General features: G+C 36.8%; 1 protein-coding gene across 1 annotated transcript; it reads left to right on the plus strand.

The window, feature by feature from the left end:
• Window positions 1-216: 216 nt before the first annotated feature.
• Window positions 217-10,782, plus strand: aamp (angio-associated, migratory cell protein). The gene is made up of 12 exons (XM_062996786.1): window positions 217-292; window positions 379-512; window positions 687-827; window positions 6,221-6,340; window positions 6,419-6,558; window positions 7,077-7,221; window positions 7,381-7,464; window positions 7,619-7,734; window positions 8,685-8,779; window positions 8,909-8,999; window positions 9,152-9,306; window positions 10,347-10,782. The coding sequence occupies exons 2-12, from the start codon at window positions 422-424 to the stop codon at window positions 10,420-10,422; spliced, it is 1,254 nt and encodes a 417-aa protein (XP_062852856.1). The 5' UTR covers window positions 217-292; window positions 379-421; the 3' UTR covers window positions 10,423-10,782.
• The last annotated feature ends 287 nt before the right edge of the window (window positions 10,783-11,069 follow it).

Consider the following 11,069-nt stretch of genomic DNA (forward strand, 5'->3'; position numbering starts at 1 on the left):
TGGTTTTCACAGGCAACACAAGCTGCCTGCAGGAACGGAAGTCCCGCCTTTATGTTAATGCATTAAGAGGTTAAATCCTGAATGACTCTGGAGTTGTTGTATACGTCCACTCTAAAGGGTATGAAGTAGCGGTTTATGCGCCCTACGTAGTAGACTATGTAGGTAAAGCGATACCATTTGGGATTCGGCGTTGGGAACCTTTACTTCAGGCTTCATGAGCTGGCTAACACGTGAATTAACACTAAACTCACTATTTTTTTTTACACTTTACTGTCGAAAAAGTTGTTTTTCGGTAATTACATTTGTTCAAAAAAAATTCTGTTCATGAGTCTTTACTCTACAAAAAGGCTTCTAAAATATTTTGCTTGTGTAAACTAGTAAGATAGTAAGGCAGGAGTTGGACAGCGCTAGCGTTGAGGCCATGGAGAACCCAGAGGAGGACAGTGTGCAGATTCATGGAGATGAAGAAATTATAGAGGTTATTGATTTAAATGAAACAGAACAGTCTGCAGGTGAGTCCCTGCGCTACTATTTGTATAAACTAACTAGTTGTGTTTAGACCAGTTCACTCTTCTATAGTGGGTAAACGTGTCAGCGAGCAAATTAGCGAATGTACTAAAAGTATTTAACACACTAGTGTTTTACACTGTTCTTAAGGGAGAACTAACTACAGTGTCTTGTTTTAGATGATCTGGCAGATGATTTGGAGGATGTGGACTTTGCTGATGCAGAAGGTAATGCAGGTGATGATGAAGGCTGGGAGACTGAAGATGAGGAGATGGAAGCAGAGCAGGACGACAGTGAATTTACTTTTTCTAAACACACCGGTAACTTTTTTTCTTTAATTCACTTCCACATAACCGAGACATGGTGTTTATTGGGATTTAAAAGTAAAGGAAGATCACAAAGTAACAAACGCAAGGAGATAAAAAAAAATAAATCATTGCTGTTTGTAAGAGGAAAAAATTAAGGCACTTTGTTTGCTGTGTGATGTGAGCTTTGTCGGTGGAGGAAGAGATCTTGGTACTTGAGGGGAATGGCAAGCTGCAGCTATCAGGACCCAACACAGTACTTTGGCTCCTACTTTGTATAGACAGAAGGTTGGAGGGGTCGCTCCAATCAACCGGCTGGTCAGGGCAAGCCCAAGGTTATATCTTCAATAAGATGCCTAGAAGGTGCTGGTATTGGTGCTCAAGAATATCGATGGAGTATATGCCGTATATACTCTCTGCATCCCTGGTACGCCTCCATTGGATATCCGCTGCTCTGTGTATCCCTTTGTTGGGCTTCAAGGTGGGTGGGAAGTAGAGATGATGATTCTTCATACACTAAATATGGCAACTAAACCAAACCCTAAAAATAAACTTATAGACCAAGACCTGGACCTGACCTCTTTGTTTTCACTCATGACATGCTATGAAAACTGGGAACGGTTAATCATACACCTTTGTTTCTTGAATTCCCACTGATCAAGTTTTTTCCAATTTGCCATCCATTAAGGCATCTCAGGAATTGTGGGTTCAGGAAAGGATGCCAAAAAACTAAGATCCTAGTAGAATGCATAAAAAAGACCCAGATGGAACAACAACTGTGCACAATCCAGCAGACAGAAATCAATATAAGGCCTTCCCCACCCTCTACTGAACAGGAGCAAATGAGCCACCCTAACCAGAGACCTAGAGGGTGTAGATAAAGAGGAAATAGCAATGGAACTTTTCCCTACCCAAATCATATGCTGCAGTATTAAAAACCTCTAGATCAACTGAAACCCAAACAGAATTATCCTGGCCTCAACATATCCTCAACTAACCTCAGCATATCAACTGACCGCAAAAAAACTCGCCTTAAGTAAAAACAAACCAAAAAGTGTGCAGACACCACTCATTCCCCAAGCAATCCAAACTAGCCAGCCCCATGCCCTTTGACTAACAAAACAAAGAAAAACCGACTTCCCAACAATCAAGAGTTAACCAAGACATTAAATACTCCAAAAATACTATTCAAAGCCTCCAAGCCATAGCAAAAGCCGATGTCCCCCATTCCATCAACATAATGGAGTAAAAACACATTATTTAATGAAACTTCACAGAACCATGACATCTTGCAACCTCCCTAAACCCAATCGGCTTTTGCTTGCAGCAAACCCCTTTACCCCCCCAACCCTCTGAAAGGGTACATGATCTACCAGACCCAAACCCAAAAGACACTGCATTTCTCCGGAGACTAAACTATTCCGATTAGTACAAATGTTATAAGACTAATCTCAGTTACAGCAAAACTCCAAGCCACCGTAGTAAACTTAACTTTACCAACCCATAACCTTGTGCTCAATGTACATTCCCCCCAGTACCCCATGAACTGCAACTCCTCACCTGATTTTCCCATCAATTAAAAAACTAAAAGTACAAAACAAAATAAATTTTTACTAGACAACTTCAAGCCCTACAATAAACCCATCCTACTTATAAAACTTAAAAAACACTGTCAAAAGATCACAAAAACAGGACACGCCAGAGTCCATAACTAGTGCTTGAAGAACCTATCTAGTAATACGCTACCCATTTTTCGAAACGTCCTAAACTTAGTATGGATTTTACGCAATATTCCGACCACCTGGGAGGAAGCTGTTCTTATCTTCATTCCAAAGCCAGGAAAAAAATCACAGTGACCCCAACAACTATTGCTCTATAGCGCTCACAAGTTGTCTCTGTAAAAAGCTTAATAGAATGATAAATAACTGATATCATCTGGATATTTAAATCAGAGGACAAGATCTTTTTCGATCTGGAGATCCGTATGACACTTCGTACTTATTTGTATCCAAAACTTCTTGTAACCACCACTTCAAAGTAAAAGTGGGCACTACACTATCCAAAAATATATACTTAAGAGATGGGAGTCTCTCAGGTCACCCTTTTTAGTGTAACGTGAAACAGTATTCCAAACATAATAGACCCCAATATAATGTGCAGCCTCTACATGGATGACCTTTGCATATGCGCAAGAAGCACCAACATAAACTCAATAACACTCCAGCTCCAGAACAACCTGAATAAATTTCATGGGCAGGTTAAAACAGCTTCAACTTTTTTAAAACAAAAACTGTCTGCATACATTTTTGTCAACAAAGAGCTCTACACCCAGATCCAGAATTATTCCTAGGCTCAGACCCTATCTAAGTAGTGGATAAAACAAAACTCCTAGTTTTGACCCTTGATAAAAGATTGTTCTTCATTCCTTATCTATAATCATAAAACTAAATGCTTAAAAACTGAGATCATAAGAAAACATAAAACTGCTAGCAAACATTAAGTGGGGAGCAAATTACGATCTCCTGCTTAAACTTTATAGAACAGGTAAGATCTCAACTCAACTGTGCTAGCATCATACAATGATCATACAATGCTGGACACCATTCACCACCTAGGCCTGTTCAGTGTACAATTTAGGATATGTGCAGGGCATAAAATTAACACTTTCCAACAGAATTGTATCTGTTTTAATGATAAGTGTAACATGAAATTGGTTTTGATAATGTTTTTAATAGTAAACAGTAAATATGTTGGTTATAAAGTAAAATCGTGTGTTTTGAGTTTCAGTTTTACCTCATTAGGACTTTTCAGGCTTTTTTCTTGCACCCTGTGCTTAATTAAAAAATAGGTGTGCCTATGAAAGGAATACTCTATGCTCACTGTTTCCCTTTGCTCCTTGGTTTGGCTCCTCAACCCTACAGTTACTGTTGCAGCAGCTAGGAGGTGACTCACAATTTAGCCTTCCAAAACCAGTTATGTCTGTTGAGCTTGTATAATGAGCAAGCTTTCCTTTATGATTTGGCAATGAGTGAAATTCACCTTACACTAGACATTCCAGATGTTGACTGTGCATTAAAGCATTTTAGTAAATCTTTTTTATCAGTAGTAAACAAACATGCCCCCTACAAAAAGTCAAGAATAAAAGACAGGACAAGCCCCTGGTTTACTGATGAAGTTTCCTCATTGTTTAAGTCTAGAAATAAAGCTTGGTCCATTGCCAGACGCATAGGGGAGAGAGACCTTTGGCTAACCTTCAGACAGCTGAGAAATAAATGTACTTTTGCTGTTAGGAAAGCCAAATCAGACTATTATCTCAGCCTGATCAACAACTCTTCAAACCCCCAAAAATTCTGGAAAATAGTAAATTCCCTTACAAATAAAAATAATTCCCCTATCTTTCCAACTAGAGTTTTAGTTGATGATCAGCTGATTTCTGACCAGAAGGAACTCTGCCACGCTTTTAACACACACTTCACTGCAGCTGGCCACATTTTTGATAATACAGTTATAAACAAATATACAGATACTGACACAGATACTGTTTTTAAAGGCATTGGTCTCTTCTCACTCCAGCCCTTCTCTCCATACTTAGTTGCTAATGCCCTGGCTAAAATTAATCCACGAAATGCTACTGGAGAAGATGGGTTGGACCCCTTTTTTTTGCATCTTGCAGCCCCAATAATCTTAGAACATATTTTATATATTTTTAACCTTTCGGTCTTATCTTGCAAAATTCCCAGGGTTTGGAAAACAGCTCACGTAATTCCTCTGCATAAAGGTGGTGAGGCAACAGATTTAAATAACTATAGGCCAATTTCAAAATTATCAAGTTTAGCAAAAACTTTTGAATCTCTTGTGAACAGTCAACTGAAATCATTTCTTCTTGAAAATTCTGTTCTGTCTCATTATCAGTCGGGTTTCAGAGAAAGACATAGCACTATCTCTGCTACGCCACTGGTTTTAAATGATCTCTGCACAGACTTGGACAGGAAAAAACATTGTGCAGCTGTTTTTATTGATTTAACAAAAGCTTTTGATACACTCTTCTTTTAAGGAATTTAGAAAAGATTGGCTTTGATACAAATGCTCTGGAATGGACCCAAAACTACCTTGCTGATAGACACCAATACACGGCATTGAGTAATTATAAATCAGATCCATTGTCTATATCCAAGGGCGTTCCACAAGGTTCCATTCTGGGCCCAGTTCTATTTAATATTTATATTAATGAAATTGCTGCATCTATCTCAGACTGCAAAATACACCTTTATGCAGATGATACAATTTTATATTGCTCAGCTGATTCTATTCATGCTGCAGCAACAAAATTACAAAACTCTTTTAATGCTCTGCAGGTTGCGTTGTATAAGCACAAACTAGTTTTAAATGCAAAGAAAACTAAGTTCATGCTGTTTTCCAGATCTTCTAATACTCATTGTTACACTGTAAATATTACTACCCTGGCAGGATCCAACATTGAAAGAGTCTCAGAATATAAATACCTTGGTATTTGGCTGGACGATAAACTCACTTTTAAAACGCACATAAACAAATTGATCAATAAATGTAGACAGAAGCTTGGTTATTTATATAGAAATAAATCCTGTTTCCCTATGTACGTTAGGAAAAGAATTGTTGAAGCAACCTTACTTTCAGTGTGTTATTTATAAATATGCCTCTCCCAGTTCCCTCAAATTATTGGACCATTATATGTACCATTCTGCACTGAGGTTCATCACTGGCGACCCTTATAAAACTCATCACTGTGAGCTATATGAAAAAGTTGGCTGGCCATCATTAGCAGCAAGAAGGGAAACACACTGGCTCATTTTTGTTTATTAAACACTCTCCGGCCATATGCCACAATATATCACTTCTCTGATGAACATAATTAGTAGTAATTATCAGACACGCTCTAGTGGTTGGATCAGCTGCCAGGTACCTAGAGTTTTTACAGAACTGGGAAAATCTGCTTTTAGTTACAGTGCAGTGGCGAGCTGGAATTCACTACAGGAAACACTAAAACTCAGCTCGCTGGTATCACTAAATCATTTTAAACTTTTAATTTCTAACCACCTTCAGACAGCCTGTAACTGTTTTACTAGATCTTAATTACTTTACTTTTTAGTTTTTGGCTTTTTCTTTATATGTTAATTAGCTGCTTATTTACCTTTGTTGTTTGACTTAAGATTACTAAATTTTGACTTGGTTTTTATTTTTATTTCTTCATTTTTTGTGTATTGTACATTCTCGGCTGCATTGAAAATGAAGGTCACCCTCAATGTATTTCCGAGTTAAAATAAAGGTAAATAAATAAATAAATAATGTTACAGTAATAATTTACATGCAAAACTGTTTTCATTATTTTATTTTAAGAAAACCTAGCATGTAAAATATCTTCTGCATAGGTTGTGTTTTCTGCATCCATTTGGACCCGGTGACAAACAACCTGGCCATCACTGGTGGTGAGGATGACAAAGCATACGTATGGAATGTCACCGATGGGGAGGTGCTGTTTGAGTGCACAGGTATGTTGAAAATATATATTATAGTGGTCATGGCTGCAGATCAAAAGTTTTTAATAGTTGTTTTTCTGTTTTTATTAGGTCATAAGGACTCTGTTACTTGTGCTTTGTTCAGCCATGACTCAAAGCTGGTGGCATCTGGAGACATGAGTGGTCTAATAAAAGTGTGGAAAGTTGATACCAAAGAGGAAATTTGGTCTTTTGAAGTAGGCGATCTGGAGGTAAGTAGAAGCCAGACAGGTACTGCTTGATGCTTTAAATGACTAAAAGTATGTGGATATCTGACCATGAGCTTGTTGGACATTATCCTAATTTATAGGTATTGATAACCCCTTTCTGATTTTGCAGTGTTTGGTAATTTGTGCCCATTTGGGTGCTTTAGGTCTGGATCATAACCTGGTTTTCATTTGGGTTGAGGCCAGGACTCTGAGCATTAAAGTTTCTCCACACCAAACCTTTCAAATCTTGTTTTTATTGACCGTGCATTGTGTAGTCATCATTCCTTCCTACCTTCCCCAAACTGTTACCACAATATTGAAAGCATTATAAAGTGTATTTTATAAAATTGATTTTATAAACCTTTTAACAATGTGTGAACAATCTGAACTTAACAATTAGGACGGGTATTCTCATACTTTTTGTCTTATGTTATTACTGTTAGAATTTCTGTAAAAATTATTATAGAACAGGTTTTTTGTTTTGCAGTGCAATCTGTATTAAGCTTTTTTTTTTTTGTTAGTGGCTGCAGTGGCACCCTTGTGCGTTAGTGTTGCTGGCAGGTACTGATGATGGCAATATGTGGATGTGGAAGATACCAAGTGGAGAATGTAAAACCTTTCAGGGACCGAACTGTCAGGCAACAAGTGGAAAAATTCTCCCTGATGGTATGACAACTAAGGTTCTATCACAAATGAAAGAATTATTTTTTGATAGTCTTAACAGATGACACAGAAACTGTTCTTTCGAATTCTTTAGTATATTTGCTTTATTAGTAAATGTTAGTTTTACTGTATAATCTATATTTGTCTGTGACCTACATGAAGGAAAAAGAGCAATGGTGGGTTATGAGGATGGAACCCTTCGTCTGTGGGACTTAAAACATGGCAATGCCCTCCATGTTATTAAAGGTAAATTTCAAATCTATAAATTTAAGAAACTAAGGCACATTAGTTCTCATCCTAAGCTTAGTCTATGCTTTTCAACCATGAAAATTAGATAAATTTTTAATGCTTTTTTCATGTTTTATGTATTTTTCATTTTGATAAAGCAACATTGTTTCAGGTCACGATGGCCACCAGGGGCCGCTCACATCCATGGAGTGCAATAAAGATGGGTCTCTGGTTCTGACCGGATCAGTGGACGGCCAAGCTAAACTTATAAACACATCAACAGGCAAAGTAAGTTCACAGAAAACAAAATACAAACCCAGTATTTCTGGAAAAGAAGGGACATTTTGTATTTATATACATTTATATATATTTTGTATTTATATACATTTATATAATTGATTTTATACACCTGTTAGCAATTTGTGTAAGCCTCAAACTCAATAATTAGCAGAGGTGTCTACATATAGTGTATCTGCTGTTTTTGTACAATAACGTTACAGAGGAACATCTGTAGTGATTATAATACTGCATTGTGTTAAGCTGGTTAATTTATAACAGTATTTAAACAACCTTTTTTATAGAGCATTTTAAATGTCATCTGTAGTTTATTATTCCTCTTTTTTTTTTTATCACAGCAAGGATTGGTTTGTGGGGAGACAGTACTGACAACACGTTTAGCAATTTTTTTACTTAAAAAACTCAGTATTCTTACATATAGAAAATGTTGAACATGTCAGTTAGTATAGGTTTTTTATTTATTTTTTTTATTTTTTATTTTTTTAACTAAACATTGTCCATGCAAATGACCATGTAAAATGGATTTAAAATCACAAGTCACATTGCCATGTAATACTAGTGCTAAACAGTGACAAGGTGAAACCTGCAAATTTGGATTTTTAAAAAATGAAAGCATTGTAGCCGATAAAGATTTATGGCAAGAAGTTAAGTGAGTCATTAGCGAATCAATTTAATAATTGATTCTTAAGCTGAGAAAAAACACACCTATCTTAAGCATTTTGTAAAAAGATTCTACCAAGTAAATGGCATGTGACTTACAAACCGTGTCACTACCTGTTAAGGTAAATCTGTATTGACACAGTTTTTGATTGTAATAGAGGTTAATACCAGTGAGGTGTGGGTTTGGACAAATGAAATATCTACCTAAATAAATAGCTCTAAATATGTGAGTGAAATTTTAAATGTGTGAGTTAACAGTAAAGGTCATTCTGCTTTTCTAGGTATTGGGCTCATTCTCAATCGAGAACAGTGAAAAGAAAAATGCGGCGGAGGAACAGGATTCCATTTCGGTTGAGTCTGTAGGATTTTGTAATGTGTAAGTCTTAGTGTTTACATCATGTTATTTCATTTATGTATTTGAAATACTTACTGATCAAATTTGTTTTTAAATGCATGCAAACATTGTTATTATTATTTGTAATGTTGTGTATTTTTTTTGTTCCAGACTGCCTCTCATTGCTGTGGCATATCTGGATGGCACCCTGGCCATTTATGACTTGTCTACGCAAAGCCTTAGGCACAGATGTAAACATGAGGTGACTGAAAATTGAAAGTTTTTTTTCTTAAATGTATTTATTTTTCTTCCAAATGCAAGTAAAAAAATTTTCTTTTTAATGATTATTTTCAACCATTGTAAACCTGTAATGTGGTAAAATAAATAAATAGTCACATGCACCTACTCCACCAGGTTGGCATCGTCCATCTGCAGTGGGAGGAGGCTTCGGCAGTGGTGGCCACCTGCAATCTTGGTGGAGTTGTAACTCTGTGGGATGCTCGGTCAGGAAACATGGTGGCAGAGTATCGCGGACACACAGCAGAGATCCTTGACTTTACTCTCAACAGGTGACCATTGCTGTTTATACTTAGCACTAGACTTTTTGCATGAGCTACCTAAGCATACCTATTTGAAAATGAGATGTTTTATCATGTAAATGTGAGCTTTAGAATGTTTTGGCGAAAAGTTTGTGGACACTCAACATGCATAAATAATGGCTAAAACCATGGCCATTCATATGTGGAGTTAAGGCCACGGCTATGTGCTGGCCAATTAAGTTTTTTTTTTTTCAAGCATCAACATTTACCTGTACTGAAACTAAAAAGTTGTTGCCTGTACCATAAAAAGGCTAAAGTCTTTATTTCTCCTGAATCAAACTTTGTAGATGGCATAATGATAGCAACCATGTTTCCTAACTTTCACCAAACTCATATCTATGTGATTTACATTACTTAGCTGACAATTTGCATTGTGCATAAGGTTAGGTGTGTAGAGCATAAAAATATCATCATAAAAATGCAAACTGCATAAGTGTGTGCCCCACTGTTTGGCAGCTGAGCAGATATTTCCATGTTACACTAACAACACAAAATAGACCTGGGGAGCTCTAGCAGGGCTGACAGGCAGTAGACTGGCAGTGTCATGCCAGTCAGACAATCTGTTGTCTGTCAGTAAAGCACGTTACTATGGAGGCTGCATGCGTCACCTGAACATGATCATCTTGTATCACCCATTTCAAAATCAAGCCTGACTTGCTATTGACATTCCAAGTAACCCGAAAGTGTTGTGTGGTTAAGTTTAGGGCTCTGACATTATCTGTGGCTAAAAGTTCTGAACTCAGTCATTAGAATGGGTGTCCATATACTTTGTCAAATAGTGAATGTACTTGTTGGCAATAGGTGTGACTTAAATAGCTGTTTTGCTAGTCTTTGCTTTTGGCCTTACATTCAGTTTGCTCTACAGCTCTACAGTCAGTTTGCATCAGATTTTGGTGGCTCTTCATGAGGACACTAGGTGTATGTTTTAGACAGAAATGATAAAATTAGTACTTCACCTTTCAGTTGTTTTAGCTTTAAACCACTATAATTACATTTCTTCTTTCCTGTAGAGAGGCTTCAATGGCTGTGACAGCAGGAGGTGACAAAAAAGCCAAAGTCTTCTGTCTTCAGAGGCCAGATCGGTAAAAAAAATAGTTGTCACAAAGACCTCAGCAATTGGGTAACTGTAGCACCTGTTCAGAGAAGGTTCTTGCCTTCTAATTTTGTTCTACTGTTTGACTTCTCCAGCTTCTTACATCCACAGGCTGGTGCTTTTACATAGTTCATTTGGTCCTGTATAATTACTGGTGAACTAATCACAGAATACAGCTAGTTTTAAAGCTGGAGATACATGGACTGCTGTTTTTCTGTTAAAGAAAACTTTTTTTAACGAATTGCTTCATTTATGTGTAATCTATAATGTACATTGCTTACATTTTAATCTTGTATGAAAAAATATGCAAGTTCTGCCATGTTGATCGACAAAGTAAAATAATCAGTGTTTGATTCCTGTTGTGTTCTTTACTCTTTTACTTATAAGCAACACCCTGATTTGGTTTACTTCTGAGGAAATCAAAATTTTTATGTCATTTAGGTTTTAGAGTTTCATTTGCTTTGCACGCCTGTTAAGATCGAAAGATTTTAGCTGTTGTTAAACGAATTATATTAATATACAATGAAATATTATTGTTATTTTGTTCCCCATTGTCATATGTACTCAGTGGTCAAAATGATGTGGACATCTAACTATGAGCTTGTGGTACAGCCCATTCCCAAACTATGGCCATTAATGA

This window comes from Trichomycterus rosablanca, chromosome 6, assembly GCF_030014385.1.
Source record: "Trichomycterus rosablanca isolate fTriRos1 chromosome 6, fTriRos1.hap1, whole genome shotgun sequence".
NCBI classification, from domain to species: Eukaryota; Metazoa; Chordata; class Actinopteri; order Siluriformes; family Trichomycteridae; genus Trichomycterus; species Trichomycterus rosablanca.

What these genes read in the sequence shown, in the direction of transcription:
- aamp (XM_062996786.1), top strand. Translation starts at nt 422, where the DNA reads ATGGAGAACCCAGAGGAGGACAGTGTGCAGATTCATGGAGATGAAGAA. An exon ending in TACTTTTTCTAAACACACCG is followed by an intron (nt 828 to 6,220) that starts GTAACTTTTTTT and finishes TCTTCTGCATAG; the next exon opens with GTTGTGTTTTCTGCATCCAT. An exon ending in CTTGACTTTACTCTCAACAG is followed by an intron (nt 9,307 to 10,346) that starts GTGACCATTGCT and finishes TCTTTCCTGTAG; the next exon opens with AGAGGCTTCAATGGCTGTGA.